Raw genomic sequence first — 18,882 nt, 5'->3', positions numbered from 1 at the left:
ATGGCAATCAGTAAAGAATAGGTACGATTGAGAAACTGCCCTACTATGTTTGACTTTTCCTAGAAATTTCATGCAAAAACCAATGGCAATAAAAGGAGGTAATGTGATGGTAACTTTTCGTCAGTTATCTCTCGGTGGCCTTTGTTTCAATATTGAATAAAGGAAAATTTCATGGATTTTCATCTTTTGTATCTAATGTGTAATTTTAAGACTATTTAATCATGTAAACTAAGCAATAGAAATAAACTAAGTGATAGAAATACTTCACTTCCAGTGGCCATTTTATCCACTGATAAGATATTCTCTCTCCGCAGTGGGTTTGCAAAAGCCAGCATACCTTGTGTATGGCTGTCATATCTTGGCCTACAGATGTCTCTTTTGGAAAACACTGAATGCTTTGATAGCTATAATTCTCAAACTAATTGTTTAAGCTCTCTAAAGTCTCTTCTTATTCTTCTTAAAATTAAGATATCATTCCATAATTCAGAAGTTAATGCAGAATATGAAATACCCAAGGGACATATCTCATTCATAACACACAGTTCTTTTCCTCTTACATTCTCTGTTTGAGTGAGCAGTTTAGCAACCAAATTGTCATGCCTACATATAAACCTAAGTATAACAGAAAATGGTTTCAAAAATCCAACCATAGTTTAAACATGTGAGTCAGATACACTTCCATTTCAATAATATGATCATGAAAAAATTTAAATTAGTTTGGCGATATGCCAGTTATCTTAGGACATTATTAATGCATATCACTTGCCTCAGTTTTCTGGCACTAAGAAAATAGACTGAAAATTTTTATTTTTTTCCTAGGCTTGAATAAATCTTTTACATGTGTCATGCCATCAGTATAGGAGCAGAAGCTTTTACATTTAACTTAAATTTGTCAGGATATATTTAGGTTCTCTCTTAATATATTAAAATGTAGCACGTTATAAATTTATTTCAGTTGATTCACGTGAAACCAGTCTATGTAAGATGGCAGGTATTTTGAAATGGAAAAGTCCTTAATATTTGTAGATATTCAAGCCCAAACTGAGCCTTTTCTTAATAGTAATATGGAAGAAGTTATATAAGGATGAGATGAGACCCAATGAAATTCGCTGCCAACTTGAAAATGCTTATAATGTGAAATTTTATTATTATTATTTTTCATTTAAATAATGCATAATTAAAACTAAAGTATGCACTAGCATTTTTTATATTAATCAAGTGATCACAGGCTGTAAGAGAAGTAAAAGCTTTTAGAAGGAAATTATAGCAAAAATACATACACGACATATAATAAGCCTAATGCACGCCTGGTTGATGGGATACTTACCACAATAGTGACATGGATAATGCACTGCCTACAGACCTGAGGGGCTGTCAGGTTAATTTGAGGATGCATCAGTAATATTTCCACCCCACACCCCCAGATACTTACTCTGCCAATTTGTTTCCAGTATAAACAGTTGAAATTAAGTGCAGAGAAATGAAAACCAGTTAACTCAAACACATCCAGATTCGTTTTCTCAAATATTTTGGAAACTCAGCACATCTTCAACCTTCAAGCAAGGATTCCAAGGAAAGTGGGCTTAACATTTTAATAAAGTGATCAGTGATGCAAGAAGTACATCCTTATCCCTCAGGAAAGCAGCCTACAAATTTGGAATGTTGATTTGATCTCAATACTAGCTCACTAAATAATAAAGAGCACTTTTAAATTCTCAAAAAACCAGCAACAGTATATAGGTTCTAGATGTCATCTATTTCATGTCGATGTCTGAAGAATATTGGTTGGGAAGAACAGAACAGAAACTGCCGGGGCCAGCTCAGCAGGATGGGGAAGAACGGGTGCTGTGGAACTTAAGGAAAAATAGTTAACATAAAACAAGACACAGAGACATTTATCTTAAGTAAAGGTGGGAGCCAGGGACTCAAGGTCTCAGGGACCAAGAGCGCGGGACTCAAGGTCTCAGGGACCAAGAGCACCGGGGAACTCCAGATCTCAGGGACCAAGAGCGCCGGGGAACTCCAGATCTCAGGGACCAAGAGCACTGCCTCAAGAAACCACACTGCTTTTATTGTGAGATTAAGTGAGGAGTGGCTATGGGTGGATCATACAGGGTTTACTATTATATAAGTTCTTTTACTATTTAAAAAGCCACTTAGGTGGTAAAGGGTTAAGCTCTTACTCTGACCTCTAGGCACATAACAGTTCTTAAGCTTAAGTCATTTATGCCTTTAGGTCTTTGCTCTTAAGCTTAAGTCATTTACCAGCACTGTGACTGTTTTTCCAAGAAGGAAGATGGGATAAAATAAGACAAGAAGATGGGATAAAGTAAAGAAGGACAAGATGGAGTTTTCAAGGAAACATGTCTTGCAACAAGAAACGTAAGCATCTAAGCAAAAATTAATAGGTCTTTGAAGGTTCTAAGTAATTATGTTCCCAAAGGCATTTCTAAACAGATCAAGGCCAAATGTTGCCAAGCCACTGTCCATGGCAATGTCCCTGGGTCCCCAGTTTGTTTACTTTCCACATTTATCTCAACTTGCCTTAGGCATTTTTTTTCTCTGGGGACCCTCAAAGCTATAGTCAAGAGCAGTTCATGAAACTCTGTCTGCCTTGTGTTCTTCCACCATTCTGAAGAATAGGAGGGAATTGGTACAACCTGTAAGAGCATTAGGTTGTCTCTCAATAAAACCAGAGATGAAATAGGACAAAGAGAACCAAACATGGGCAGTTACTTTCTCAGTATGGACCGTTATCAAGATTCTAGGCATACAGAGTAGATAGATCAATAAATCCACAATCTGCCAAGTCATACTTGGTACAAGCTTCCTTGTTTCTAGGGACTAACATTGTTGGAATAGATTGGTGGGGAATGGGAGAAAAAGAAACAAAAAAAGAGAAGACTAAGCATTCTTTTCTGCATGAACATGGTAGGGAGGAAAAGGATGCATCATTAAGTGAAAGAGATGGAAAATTCAGAGGACGGAAGCACACAAAGGACAGCATGGCTTTCATTCCCTTTCCCATTCTGTTCTTTTGTCACTAAATACCCACAGATTGTTTAGATTCAGCCTCATGTGCCCACAATGAATTCACTGAGTCTCTCTCTCTGTGCCAAATACATATCCATACATTGAATCTTTGCTTATGCATTTAAAATGTTAGGAAGGCATATTCAATTCTGTCTAATCTGGCTCAGAGCAAATAACTTGGCAAAAAAAAAAATAATAATAACAAGAACATATTGACAGAGTAATGGGTGATTTATGTTTATTGTATTTTTCATACTCATGATAGTATTTGACATATTATTAGCTCTACTATGAGAAAACAACACTGAAGAGTCTAAGATTCTAGCTCAAACCAGTAACCCAGTAAGCAACAGTGGCAAGAAAATGCTAGATTTAATGCTTGCTTCCACTTGAGTTATCTTAAGTAAATGAATAATCTAGTACTTCAACATAGGGGAAAACAAAACCCGAAGTTTTTACTGGTTGTCCACCTCAACATCATGCCCTATGTTGACCAAACTTTTACTGAAACTATCCTGTATCAATCCACATTAAGAGACAGCTGGTCACATCTTGAATCTCCATCTTCCATAAAAACAAATTTGACACTTCAGAGAGACACATATATGTGTCCCATTAACATCCTCAAATCATGAATTCATTTCTGGTCATATAACTCATTCTGACACAAACTTAATTTTGAAAATGTACATTTTTTCTTTTAGTACCATATGTAAATGATTTTCCTAATCCAGATCACCTACATTTTTTTAATCTTTTTATTGTTCATGGTAGTTACTATTGCTTTCACTTTTTGTTTTTTTAAATCGGTGTACTGACTTAAGTGATTTACTTTCCAATTGTGATGTGCTCCTTCCTGGAGATTCCTCTTATTTAGGGAAGATTAATCACTACTTTTATTAGGTTTAGTATCATTGTATTTTTTGTGATTTATATGTATTGTTTGGTTTTTGCTTGTATGGGGAACTATTTATCTATCTTTCTATTCAAAATGGTAATCTTGATGGATAGAATATCCTAGGTTGCAGAGTTTTCTCCTTCAGGATTTTGAATATATCTGACCACTGCCTTCTGGCATGCAACTTTTCTGTAGAGAAATCGGCCAATAGTCTATTTAGGGTTCTCTTGTAATTACTCTTTGTTTTTCTCCTGCTGCTTCAGAATTCTCTCCTTATTTTAAATTGTGCGTTTTAATTATGATACATCTTGGCGAAGGTCCAGTTGGGATCATCTTCTTTGGGACCCTCTGTGCTTCCTGTTCCTGGATAGCTGTTTCCTTCTTTACGTCTGTGAAGAGTTCAGTCATAGTTGCTTCAAACACATTTTTGATCCTTTTTTCTTTTTTTCATCTGGGGTCCCATTTATGCACATATTGTCCCATAGGTCTAATATATGGATTTTTTTTTCCATTCGTCTTCCTCTGTTGCTCTGATTAGGTGATTCCCATTATTCTATCTTCCTGATCATGAGTTTGTTTTTCTGCATTATCCAATTTCCTATGTCTCAGCAAATGGGTTTCCTACTTTTAGTTGGATCCTTTTTTATAGGTTCTATTTCCTTTCTACAATAATATGCATTTCTATCAGTGGCCCTTCTTAATCCCTTCAATTCAAAATATTCCTCTTTTGAATTCAGAGTCTGGGACACTGGTGAGATCCGTTTCACAGTTTGTTCTTTCAGGGGAATTCTCTCAGTCTTTTAATTTGGAGTGGTGCTTCTTCATTTTTCTTGTGTATCTCTGACTATGCATTTAGGATAAACAGCTACCTGCTGTGGTCTTGAAGTGTTGCTTATATGTGGCTGTATTCCTGTGTATCTCACAGGAGTCTAATATTTTGGATGTAAGGGATGTCTTTAATACAGATGCCTGTCACGTTTTGAAAAATATGTTTGGCTATTATTCCCTTGATATGGGCTGTAATTGCTGCTGTGCTGACCAGAACCTGAGCTAGATGTTCAAAGGGCCTCCTCTTTGCTTTGTGCTTTTTGAAGCCTTGTTGCAGGCAGGGTCTAAACTCCGGCTGTGGGAATAGACACCCCAGGTCCATTTCTAAACTTCATTGTGAGGTAGGTGGAGCAGTAGTGCTCCTGCTGGGAGAGGAGCCACTGACTATTCCTCTGGAGAAGCTATTCACAAGAAGTGCTCTCTGTGGTGTCACCTGTCACTCACTGCACAGGCTCACAAAGTACACAGTTTTTGGCAATGTGCTCTCTCCAACTTAAATCAGGAGAATTTGGGAAGCTGGCCTGGTTGGCCCTTAGGTGCTCTGCTCACAAAGCCACTAGAGAAGCTCCACTGGAACAGAACTGTTGAGGTCAGGTACTAGGACCACTGTTACTGAGCACTTGGACCCACAGTGGGAGCTACTGAGTCAGCCCAGACCCTAACCCCCTACTGTGTGAGCATACCCACAGAGCCTGCAGCCACTCTTCACAAACTTGCCCCAGCCAAGGTAACACCAGTACTCTGCTCCAGTGTCCCACAGACAAGGAGTACACAAACCATCTGTACATCTGAAGATTACATGGCTACTGGGACATTCAGATTTCAGCCCTGCTTCTGAAGTCACATGGCCTCTGGGGAATCAGCTTGGATTTCAGACCCACCTTTATGTATGGGCAACTTACCAGTGCTTGTGGGCTTCCACATCTCATCGAGCTGGAGCCATGCCCACTCTAAGATAACTGAGAATGAGTCCACTATGGTGGATCCTGCCCCACTCTTCTAGAATGCAAGTTAACAATGGCAGACTTGGGCTCCTTCTTGTACACACTCCTGCTTATGGCTGGGGTCACACTCTAGCACCTTCAGGCCTACGTTCTGTGGCCAAACTCCATCCTCTCCATGGGTCGGTCCTCTAAAGCCTAAGTTTCAGCTCCCAGTGCCACCTGCACCAGCAGAAGCATTTGATACACTTCCAAGTCCATTCAGGATAAAAACTCTTACCTAAGTGGGTATACAGGGAACATATCTTAACATAATAAAAGCTGCCCATGACAAAACAACAGCCCCAGCATAACCCTCAGTGGTGAAAAGCTTAAAGCTCTCCTGCTAAAATCTGGACAAGACAAGGATGTCCCCGACTCTCACCACTTCTTTCAATGTAGTATTGGAAGTCTAAGCCAGTTATCGGGCCAAAAAACAAAAAACAAAAAAAGCAAAAATTGAAAAAGAGACAGAGAGAGAAATACCAGGTATCCAAATTGGAAGAGAAGAGGCAAAACTGTCATTGCATGCAGACGACATGATACTATATCCAGAAAACCCTATAAGACTTCACATAAAAATTACTGAACTGATAAATGATTCAGCAAGGTAGAAAGATACAAGATTAATATATAGAAATTGGTGGTCGGAGTTCTGATCGTGGCTCAGTGGTTAATGAATCTGACTAGGAACCATGAGGTTGCAGGTTCGATCCCTGGCCGTACTCAGTGTGTGAAGGATCCAGCATTGCTGTGAGCTGTGGTGTAGGTTGCAGATGCAGCTCAGATCTGATGTTGTTATGGCTCTGGTGAAGGCCGGTGGCTACAACTCTGATAGACCCCTACCCTGGGAACCACCATATGCTGCGGGTACGACCCTAGAAAAGGCACAAAAGACAAAAAAACAAAAAAACAAAAAAAGAAGTTGGTTGTATTTCTTTACACTAACAATGAAATATCAGAAAGGAAATGTAAACAAACAGTCCCTTTTAAAATGGCATCCAAAAAATTAAAACACTTAGGAAGAAACCTGGTCAATGAGCTGAAAGACATATGCTTAGAAGCATAAAACAATGAAAATGGAAATTGAAGGTGATTCAAAATAATGGAAAGATATCTCATGCTATTGAACTGTAAGAGCTCACTGTTAAAATTGCCCTACTACCCAAAGCAATCTACAGATTTTATGCAATCCCCATCAAATTACTCATGACAATTTTCACAGAACTACAACAAATAATCCTAAAATGTATATGGAACCATAAAAGACACAGAATTGCCAGAAGAATCCTGAGGCAAAACAACAGAGTTGGAGGCATAACCCTCCCAGACTTCATACAATAAATAAACCCACACAGCTACAGTCAGTTAATCCTTAACAAAGGAGGCAAGAATGAGACATGGAGAAAAGATGGTCTCTTCAGCATGTGGTGCTGGGAAAATTGGACAGGTACATGTAAATCAGTCAAATTAAAACATACCCTCACACCATACACAAACATAAATTCAAAATGGCTTAAAGACTTAAACCCAACACCCTAATATTCCTAGAAGAGAACATAAGCAAAACCCTCTCTGGCATAAATCATACCAATATTTTCCTAAGTCAGCCTCTCAGGCAATAAAAATAAAATAAAAAATAAGTGGAACATAATCAAACTTACATGATTTTGTATAGCAAAGAAAACCATAAACAACATGAAAAGAGAACTTGCCAAATTGGGAGAAGATATTTGCAAATGATGCCATCTATAACTCCCCAATGTCCTCCTTCACTGTCAGTGGGAATGCAAACTGGTGCATCCAATATGGAAAAGAGCATGGTGTTTCCTTAAAAAACTAAAAATATACTACCATATGATCCAGCAATCCTACTTTTCAGACATATACCTGGACAAAGATATATAATTCAAAAAGATACAATGCACCCTTATGGCCACAGGAACACTATTCACAACAGCCAAGACACAGGAACACCTTAAATGTCCATCAACACATGAATGGATAAATAAGATGTGTGTGTACAAACACACACACATGCAGTAGAATACTACTCAGCCATAAAATGAATAAAATAATGCCATTTGTCACAACATGGGTGGATCTTGAGATATCATGCTAAGTGATATAAATCAGAGAAAAACAAAAAATCATATGGTATCACTTCTAAATGAAATCTAAAATAGGACCATGAACTTATCTACAAAACAGAAACAGACTCACAGACATAAAGAACAGACTTAGGATTGTTAACATGGAAAGATGGGGGTGGGTTGGAGGATAGAAGATCAGGGGTATGTGGTTAGCAAATTCAATTATAAATACAATTGTTACCATCACAAGTTCCTCAGTCCCTGTCTCACCATAACAAAGCATTGGAAAGCAGACCTTTTAAAAAGTTATTAAAGTGAAAGCACATTTTCAGAGAGGGAGAGAGGACTTGCATGCAGGTTAGAAAAAAGAGCCCAACTCATTCTGTAAGAGTCTTCATATCCCACAATATGACCTGAGTGGAGACCCTGTTTGATCTTCTGATTGGCCTTGGGCAGGATCCCTTATTTGCATGGAGAACAGGTTATACAGAGGCAGGGTGAGGAATGGGAAACCATCCTTCTCCAGAAGGGAGTGAGCAGCCCAGGCTGGTCAAGGTGGGGGAAGGGGCATTACAATGACACATGGCCAGGGGCTTTTGGGGTTAGTCTCCTTGAAGGGGACTTGAAGCCTGTAACAGAATAGAAGCAAAACAAAACAAAACAAAAAACAAAAACAAGATCTTACCATATAACACAGGGAACTGTATTCAATACCAGCATCATGGAAAGCAAACAAAAACCACAATAACTTATCACACAGAATAACTGAAAGAAAAATAATACAAAGTGATAAGAATGTGGAGCAATATTTGTATTGGACTGTGGACTCCCTTCTTGCATTGAGATATCTCTCCACATGTGTAAGGCTGCCTAATGTTCCATACTGACCATCACAAGGGTCCCAGAGATAAACTATCTGGATCTCATTTGAGTGTCTGTTTATTTCCACAGTTCTTAAATAAATGTGAACACTTTTTTGGATCTGGATTCCAGGACTTTTAGATGGTTGCCATTCACTTTATGCCCTCACTCTCCTAACTCTTAAGAAATCAGTAACAGGTTTCTAGACGAAAACTTTACACACTTCTAAGAACACAATTTTCTCTCTGAAATGAGTTTAACTTTATCCCTGGTCCACATGCTGGAAGTATGCCATCCTGGCTATTTACACGACATTCAGCTTTCTCAGAAACCCAGGTTCAGAGACAGAAAAGCGGACTCACATATTGTGGTTGCAAGTGCAGGCAATACAATTCCCCACTCAAGAATGAGTGTTGCTCTATCATGTCTGTCTCTCCCAACTATCTGCTTCTTAGACAAAGCCCTTCCATCAAAAGAGATAATTAACTCCTGAGAGAGGAAATAGCAGCTATAAAACAAGATGCGGGAACCTTTGTGGAAAGCTCTTTCAATAGGCATGCCTATTGAAAATGTCATAGGTGAAAATGTCATAGGTGAAAATGTCATTTTTTCTTTACATGGACACAGCAATATCCAACAAGAGTGGAATGACCAACCTGAATGTGTTTACAGCACACACTCTGCCTCCTGCCTATGGAACCAGAGCCAGCTAGAGAAGATCATTTCTCCGTAGTGTTCCAGATGAATTCACTCTAAATTTAAGTCCCCGATTTTCTGTGAAAACTATTCAAGGATTTAGGCCAAGAAGGAGAGATTTAGACTTATAATTACTTTTCTGTTGTGATGTTGAATTATCTGAATGGTCTGTTTTTGAGTGTGCCCTATCTTTCATATTGAAAGGTACTTATCCCAAAAGGAGGACAATATGAAGGTGGTATTAATTCTGAACACCCTCAAATACCACTAATATCATCAAAGAACACAAGGTAAGTTTTTCAAAAGAGCTGATGCTTATTAAAATTTGTTACTTTTTATATCTAGGAATCATTATATCTCAACACTTTTGAAACATAGTTAATACATCATTTCATCTTCCCCCATTCTTCAAAAGATACTTGGTAAATGCCATTAACCTAATTTGACAGATAAAATTTGAGGTTCATAGAGATTAAAAAATTTGTAGGATCCAGCTCTCTAATACCATATATCCTTCTTTTGCCAGGAGATACTTATTTGAATAAGTAAGACTAATCATGAGAATAAGAACAGAATTTAATACACTTCACACACAAAAAAGATATACACAGACTAAAAGATATAAATCATCACCCATTTATTCCAATCAGGAACATGGGGAATTCTTCCCCAGATCAAATGCTATGTCTCTGTGATGTCTTTAAAGGGAAAACTGGAGATGTTTCTTCCTCAGGTTATTGGACGGTTAAATATTTCTCTGTGTCTTTGCTCAAAATGTCAAGTCTTCCAAGTTTTAGGGGCACAGTAAAAAAAAAAAGTGGTCAAGGTCCTTGGTGTGTCCACAGCAGGGTAGTGAATATGTTCATAGATGTTTCCTCAGTCAACACTCATAAGAGTGCATGAGATGCACATTATCACTCTCATTTGATATTGAGGAAACAGGGGTGTAAGGGGCCAAGAAATGTACCCCAGATCAGGAAGTTGCAAGTGCAGAAATGCAAGTTCTAAACTGATCTTTTGGAGTCTCAAACCAATATTCTCAACAACTGGGACTGTCATTTCAACATTTTGCTAAAGAGTCTGTGGGCTTTTCATGCTTTGCAGGGAGACTGGGGAGGAAGTAAATGGGGATGAAGTCAGGACAAAGATAAAATGGACCTTTAAAGAAAGTAGTACTGCACAGTTATAAACATGTCTATCAATGAAATTGCTTCACATACACTTGAAAGAAGTATTAGAGCAATCAAATTATTATGGTCATGTCAAAAGTAGCTTATGAATGCAACATTGTATGTTTACCTAATAATAAATGACATATTTTAAGAATAAGGAGGCAGAAAGGGTAAGATGTATAATCTGAACTGATCTTAAATCTGCCCTTTATTAGCTGCTTGATTTGGGGTAGGATTCTTAACTTCTCTATGCTTCTACCCCCTAATGTTCAAATAAGGATTAAAATGGTAGTAGCAATCCTCTTACAGGTTTGTAACAAGGATTAAATAATCAAATGTCCTAAAAACACTTAGAGTACAGTAAATGTTCATTTTTTTAAATTTTATTGAAGAATTGGTTGAAATTGCTTTAGTTAATATCTCATTAGTATTACTATTAACATTAGTTTAAGAGATTCCATGTAATGGAGAAAACAATACCCCACAGAGGATGCTATCATGCCATGTCCATGGAAATCAATCACTAAAAGTATATTCATTAGCTATTATAAAGTTATTGGATTTTGGCAACCCAATTTATTGATTCTATTTCAGTAACAACTGTATTTTTCCATAACTTTCCCATTACCAATGCCATGGTATACTTAATATCAACTATTATAAACAGCCTGATAATGAAATTCCATTCTCTGGCTCCCATTCCATTCCTGAATCTCAGCCCACTTCATCCAAGTCAGACAAATATATTTACTAGAGTTGCACACAAGATTCTCCCTTTTATAAAATGCATCTTTGTACTCACACTCATCTCATATTCTTAAACTCGCATTTTAACATGCTCGTGCACTCATATTTGAGTAATCTTCAGCAGATCGGAACTTTTATTTTCCTATCTCAATAAATCTTATAAGAATTTAGACTTCAGTAGAATCTAGGAATTTGTTATTTATTAGATAGAGAGACTTACTAAACTCAAGGCGAAGCTAAAAAGGGGACTTTTTTTTTTTTCAGGTAATGTGGTTAACAACAACATGAGATACATGGAGAATAGGAACAATGTGACAGAATTTGTTCTACTGGGACTCACACAGAATCCAAAGATGCAGAAAGTCATATTCGTTGTGTTTTTGATCATCTACATCATCTCTATGGGAGGAAATGTGCTCACCATGGTCACCATCACTACTAGCCCATTGCTGAAGTCCCCCATGTACTTTTTCCTGGCCCATCTCTCTTTTATTGATGCTTGCTATTCCTGTGTCACTACGCCTAAACTCATTGTCGATTCACTCCATGAAAAGAAAACCAGCCCTTTCAATGAATGCATGACCCAAATCTTTGGGGAACATTTCTTTGCAGGTGCTGATATCATTGTGCTTACTTCGATGGCCTATGACCGCTATGTGGCCATCTGCAAGCCCTTGCATTATACAACTATCATGAATTGGCAGCTGTGTTGGCTGTTAGTGGGAGTGTCATGGGTGGGAGGCTTTCTCCATGGATTCATTCAGATCCTCTTCATCTTCAGACTACCCTTCTGTGGTCCTAATGTCATCAATCACTTTATGTGTGATCTGAATCCTTTGCTGGATCTTGCCTGCACTGATACCCACACTCTAGGGCTATTCGTTGCTGCCAACAGTGGTTTCATCTGCCTGTTAATCTTCCTCCTCTTGATTGGCTCCTATACAGTCATTCTGCACTCTCTACGGACCCAGAGCTTTGAGGCAAAGCAAAAAGCCCTCTCTACCTGTGTCTCTCACATCACAGTGATCGTCTTATTCTTTGTTCCCAGCATATTTGTGTACATGAGACCATCAGCTAATTTACCTGTTGATAAAGCAGTTGCTGTGTTCTACTCTATGATAGCTCCCATGTTAAATCCCTTAATCTATACCCTGAGAAACTCTGAGATGAAAAATGCCATTAGGAAATTTTGTAGTAGGAAAGTGATTTCAAGTGATCAATAAAATATACATTGAGCCCAATATTCATGCAATTGATGAAAAGGTCAAAAGGACTCTATTGATAATCTCAGTAAAGAATATCTACGATATAAACAACAACAACAACAAAATCTACAAACCATAGATTCTTCAAAAAGAGGAGAAGAAAAAGATGCAAGAAAAGAGAGAAGAACCTAGCCTGGGATGACTCAGCACATTTGAAAAGTTCTACTAAAGGGAGCTGAGTTTTACTAGATTCATCATTGTGTATGGATTCATAAACTTTTGTCCCAATAAGAGAAATAAAAAATGAACTGATGGACATTTGGGGTGTTTCCATGTCTTGGCTTTTGTCAATAGTACTTTAGCAATGAGATCCTTCTGTGTAGCACTGAGAACTATGGCTAGTTACTTCTGACAGAGCATGATAATGGGAGAAAAAAGAATGTATACATGTGTGTATATGGGTCACCATACTGTACAAGGAAAAAAAAAACTGTATTGGGGAAATAACAATTAGAAAAAAATGCACTGATATGCAGTAGTAAGTACAACAACAATCCAAAGAGGTAGGGACTGTTATTATCCTCATTTTACAGGTGAGTAAACAAACAAAAAGGGGAATGATCCAAGAAAGAAAGAATGACATAGCAGTAACCAAAATTTAACTGACCTCTCAGACCATGTTCTTTTTTGTTTGTTTTGCTTCCAAACTAATTTTTATTAACAGACCCCATAGTTTCTGCCTGGAACCCAAGTTCATTTATGAAAATGACAAGCAAGGCCTATAATTCCCCAATATATTATTTTTTTCCTACTGTCCACACCATATTCTTATCTGCTATGATATACAGCCAGGCAATGACTATAGAAAGGTAGCATAATTATACCAGTTAGCATTTACTCAGACAGAGATGGAGCTGGACTAAATATTTACCCATCTTTCTATCTGTAAGCACATACACACACAAATATACTCATATGAATTAGTTATATGTGTATATATTTAATTAGTTATATATTAATATATATATTTAATTATCCTATTTTCATTATATATATGCTAATTAACAGGTTATATTTAAGTAGTTATACATATAAATGTTACTATTTTATTACAACTATGTATTCATTATATATGATAAATTTCTAAAGGCTTTTATTAATAACTGCTTATTTTTATGTATCAGAGTTAGTGGTAATATGTTGACTGTAACACTGCAGTATGTAACTATTTTAGGAATATAAAAGCTAGGACTGTATAACCACTAGTGTATAAGTAACAAATGTTACATCATTTCCAAATTCCTTTTAGCATTAGGAAACCTCCCTATTGTTCATGTCACCAACACAGGCTCATAAACCATCAGAAAGAGTCATGATTTAAATAAAAGACTATTGAATGTCAGACATGAAATTAATGTAAATAAACACTCATGCTCCATAAATTATTTGTCTACTGGCTAAAAATAATTTCTGAAATAGCAGAGTGTCTGTGTCATGATGAATACTGAATTATTAAATGTAAGCATAAAGGGAAATGAATACATTCAGTAAAATACAGACAAAAAATGGTAGTAGAGAGTAGGAAATTTTTTGTACTATATCTTTTTCACAATATGAGAAGAATTATAGCTATTTCTCTATGGGAAACCACATTTTTTTACTCCTGTGTAAGCTATAAATAAGAAAATAACTGAAACTTAATATACCATCCTAAGAAAAAAATCTTTTATTGACATTCACCCAGCTCTTAGAAAGATTTCATCATCTTAGTAACTTTGGTTGTTTTTTTGACTTTTTTTTTGTAAAAAAGTTTGCTTTCTGATAACATTTTATTACGAGAAGCAGTTTTAAAAAACATGTAGCTTTGTCTACACAAAAAGAAATTTCAGTGTTAATATATTCCATTCATTTTGTTTGTCCTTCTTTAATTCAACAATATTTTTGAGCCCAAGTAATGAACCAGGCACATTGATAACTGGGAGGTCAGGGGTAAATAAAGAGAAATCCAAATGATGCTTTCATGGAGCTCAGAGGCACTGAGGGGACCCCCTCCAAAAGAGAGCTGACAATTACAACACACTTGGACACAGAATGTCAAGCTGTCCCTTTTATGGTGAAAATAACATTGTCCATCTGTCCCCTCTCATAACCAAAAAAAATCACACCATATCCAGTGGGTCTCATTAGTTTTTGGAGGCATTAGTTTTTTTCATTTCATACTACTGCTTCAGACCATGTTTCACGTGACTCAAAATACTGCTGGTTTTGAGTGGGGAACAGAAAAATAAAAAGCTCTACAACAGGGCAGGATGCCGTGTAAACTTCTCTGCCACTTGGGACAAGTGATCCAGTAGGTCTCTGTTGTTTGATGGGCCAGTGGCAGATAGAGTCTTTGGAAAGCCTCCTGGGTGAACTGCCATGCAGGCCCTTAGGATCTGGGAGCAAAATCTTGTCATCCTTTTCAAATACCTACGCTCCTTTTGAGAAATAGCTCTTGACCTACTAGTGGGCCTTAACAAGAGACTGAATGCTTAACCATGGGCCACCAAGTCACTATGCAACCTGGAATACCCATCATGAACTTGGAGGTATCTGACCCATCAATGTCATTACTGTGGGTGGATGCAGCAGTACCCCAGCACCACATGGATGTGCTATATATGAGATATGGTCTAAGTAGGATATGAAGTCAAGGTGACATGGATAAGTGGCAAAAAGGCCCATGGTCCCCACTCCTGCTACACTCCCTTCCCTCTCCATGCCTGTCCCTATGGAGTCATGGGGATTTAAAAATGATCAGTTGAAAGAGGAAGCAGAAACTTGGGAGTTGTATACAGATAGTTCTACAATGATAAGCAGGCATATCCTGAAAGTGGAGAGCTGAGCACTACTACGGCACCACTCTGGAAAATCCCTGAAGGTCAAGAGTGATGGAAATGCTCCCAAAGGGTACGACAATCAGTGCACCTGGTTGTTCACTTTGTTGAGGCTGAGAAATGTCTAGATCTGAAATATATGCTGACTCGTGTGTTTGGACCAATGATTTGGTTGGATTGTTAAGGACGTGACGGAAGGTGCCTGAAAGATTGGCCAAAACCAGTTTGGTCTAAAATCAAAAACTCGTAAGTTCAGTCATTTACAACCTGTACCCACGTGGATGAGGCACAGGGGGCAAGAATCTCAGCATTCTGGACAGGTCAGGAGTTAGGAGTCAGATGCCTACTTGCAGTGACCCTAAAGACTTGGAAGTGCAACAGTTCATCCAAGCTACATTTAGTATAACTAGGTTATGTGGAAGAATTCAAGGGAGACCTGAAAAAAGGCAGACTTGCATGGACTATAAGAAGCAGCCTGAAAAAGAACTAACAGAAAGTAACTAAAGAGCCTTTATGAACGTCTGAATACACCAACAAAGCTTCTGCAGTTCAAGAAAAGAAATAACTTCAAGTAAGACATATGGTGTCCTACCCATCCTTAAGAATAAGAGTAACTGTGGAAATGTTAAATCATTATACATATTACCTCACAGCTTGATTATGCAAAGTATAATTTGAGGGGTTCAGAACCACATACAATTATTGAAAGCAAAACATTAAAGATAGTTAAAGAATTTGGGGAGCATAAAATGCTAACAGTACTTAGGAATTCAGTTGGAAAGAACTGGTGCATGTGAATGAAGGGACCACTGGCAGGATATTGTGTGAATAGAGACAGGACACTAGGCACAGCAAACAGGGGCTGTGAGGGTTCTTCTTTCCTTCCAAGAAAACTGCAAAGTCAGGGCACATGCTTGTTCCCAAGGAACGAGTTCCAGGCAAACCTGTAGTTACCTTCAGAGAGAAAAAGGACCAACATCTCCAACCCTCCTTCCCCATCAATAGATAATTTTTACACTGAAAACTATGAAACTCGAACCCACAACCTCATGGTTCCTAAACGGATTTCTTTCAGCTGTGCCATGATGGGAACTCCCTGAAAACTATAAAACCTTTAAGGAAATTAATGAAGACCCATAAGTAGAAACAACTCTGACATTCTAGTGGGCCTTAACAAAAATATAATATTCTTAGTAGAAAATTCTTACTTAACAAGAGACTAAATGCTTAACCATGGGCCACCAAGTCACTAGGCAACCTGGGCTGCCCATCATGAACTTGGCATAAGCTGGATTAAACAATTAGTATAATTAAGACAATAAGACACCGCAAAATAACCAGTAGTTCAATGCAACTCCTTTGAAGATAACTAATAGCTTTTTTTGGCATAAAGAAAAAGTTGATCCTAAAATTCACAAGGCACTTCACAGAACCCCAAAGAGCCAAACAGTCTTGAAAAATAAAAAACAAATTGGGAGGATTCACACTTTTGTACTAAAAGCTACAGTAATTAAAACAATGGTCTAGAATGAGAAGATAAAGAGAACTCAATTGGTATCAAACTGATATCAGAATATAAAAGAATAAATCAGAACATGACCTCACACCATATAAGTAAATTAACTCAGAACAGATCAAGGAACTAATATACAACTAAAAATATAATATTCTTAGTAGAAAATTCTTACTTAAAAATCATAGAGAGAAATCTTTTTGATCTTGGATTAACCGATGGTTCCTTAAACCTGGCAACAAAAGCATAAGTAGCAACAGGAAAAAAGAACTGGACTCCATCAAAATTGAAATCCCTTGTGTATCAAGGGACAGTATTCAGAAAGTGAGAGCCAGAGAACACTGCTGGTGAGAATGTAAAATAATGAAAAGCTGTGAGCACACAGTTGGTGTTCCTCTGAAGTTAAACATAGAATTGCCACATGACCTAGCATTTCCTCTCCTAATAAATACTCAAAAGTATTGCAAACAGCTGTTCAAGAAAATGTGCAGCAATGTTCTCAGCAGCACCATTCACAGCAAAAATAACAACCAAAATTTCTCATAACTGATGAATGAATAAAGAACTTGTGGTATATCTATAAGACATATTATTAATCCACTATAAAAAAGTATGAATTTTACCTCAACTAAAAAAAAACACAAAGATTTTTTAAATAAATTAAGTTGGATTAACAACATATCTGAAATTCTGGGAAGCAGTAAATTCTATAAATGGAAATTTGAACCATTTCATAGATATAAAATATATATAGTATTAATATATAACATTTATTGCATATCACATATACACCTAGTACATATATGCGTTACAAAATAACATCTAATATGGTTTACCAAAAGTTTTGACATACAGAGAAAATAAACTAAGAATAAGAGAAAATTAAACAGAAAATAAGTTGAAGAGAGAAAATAATGATGTGAAAATAAGCATTGAAAAAATAAAAGAAAAAAAGAAAAATCAATGAAATAGAAAAAGGGATTCTGTGAAAACATCAATAAAGCTGATAAGGCCCTAGCAAGAATTATAAGGAGAGGTGGGGTTGAGAACGAGGAAAGGAGAGAGAACAAGGAAGAGACACAGTACTCATATGAAAAAGAAAGTACATATAGCACCACAGATTCAGATTCTATAGGTATTAACCAAATAGCAAGAAATATGAACACATTTGAGCCAGAAAATTGACAACATTAAAACCAATTGTTGGAGTTTCCATTGTGGCTCAGCAGGTTAAGAACTTAACATAATGTCCATGAGGATGTGCGTTCAATGCCTGGTCTTGCCCAGTGTGTTAAGGATCTGGGATCTGGCATTTCTGCAAGCTATGCCATAGGTTGGTTGCAGAGGTGGCTTAGATCTGGTGTTGCTGTTGCTGTGGCACAGGCCTGCAGCAGCAGCTCCATTAAATCCCTAAACCAAGATCTTCCATATGCCCCAGAAGTAGAAGTAAAAAGAAAAAAAAATCTACAGGCTCAATAAATTCAACTTCTGAATTCTACAAAATATTTTTAAATAAAATAATACAAATTCTACATAAATTATTTCAGAAAATAGAGAACACTTAAAGCACATCATTTCATAAAGCCAGTATTGCAAAAATGCCAAGTAACATAGCAAGAAAGAAAATGACAGATATCTCTTATGAACATAGTTTTTAAACAATCTACCAATAAATTACACATGTAAATTTATTTAATAATTATTCACCATAGGCACATGTAGGTTATATCAGCAATAAAACATTTTTTTAATATTCAAAAATAAATCAACCATATTCACTAAAGTAACAGAATTAAAGAGAAGAAATCATATGACCATTTCAAAAGAAGCAGACTAATTGAAACATTTCAAATTAGATTAAGAATAAAAATACATTTAGCAAATGAGGACAAGAAGGGAGTTTACTGAACCTGATCAACAGCATGTGTATAAAACCTACAGCTACCATCATACCTAATGGTGAATTCTCTCTCAAGACTG

The 18,882-nt window shown here is 37.0% G+C and overlaps 2 protein-coding genes across 3 annotated transcripts in view; one reads left to right on the top strand and one right to left on the bottom strand.

The window, feature by feature from the left end:
- Positions 1 to 18,882, bottom strand: part of LOC110259269 (olfactory receptor 4C46-like) — a 949,087-nt gene that overhangs the window by 128,189 nt on the left and 802,016 nt on the right. The window lies entirely within an intron of this gene.
- On the top strand, positions 11,593 to 12,531 carry LOC146405243 (olfactory receptor 4C13-like). Its single transcript, XM_085015225.1, has one exon. It carries the CDS (start codon positions 11,593 to 11,595, stop codon positions 12,529 to 12,531), a length of 939 nt encoding a protein of 312 aa, XP_084871351.1.

The sequence above is a fragment of the Sus scrofa genome, chromosome 2, assembly GCF_054392235.1.
Source record: "Sus scrofa isolate SSC_HxYL_T2T_F1_AM1 chromosome 2, Sscrofa_HxYL_maternal_Yorkshire_Landrace_v2.0, whole genome shotgun sequence".
Classification (NCBI taxonomy): Eukaryota; Metazoa; Chordata; class Mammalia; order Artiodactyla; family Suidae; genus Sus; species Sus scrofa.
The sequence above is the reverse complement of the archived record's forward strand: the minus strand, read 5'-3'. Positions and strand labels throughout refer to the sequence as shown.

What these genes read in the sequence shown, in the direction of transcription:
- LOC146405243 (XM_085015225.1), top strand. Translation starts at nt 11,593, where the DNA reads ATGAGATACATGGAGAATAGGAACAATGTGACAGAATTTGTTCTACTG.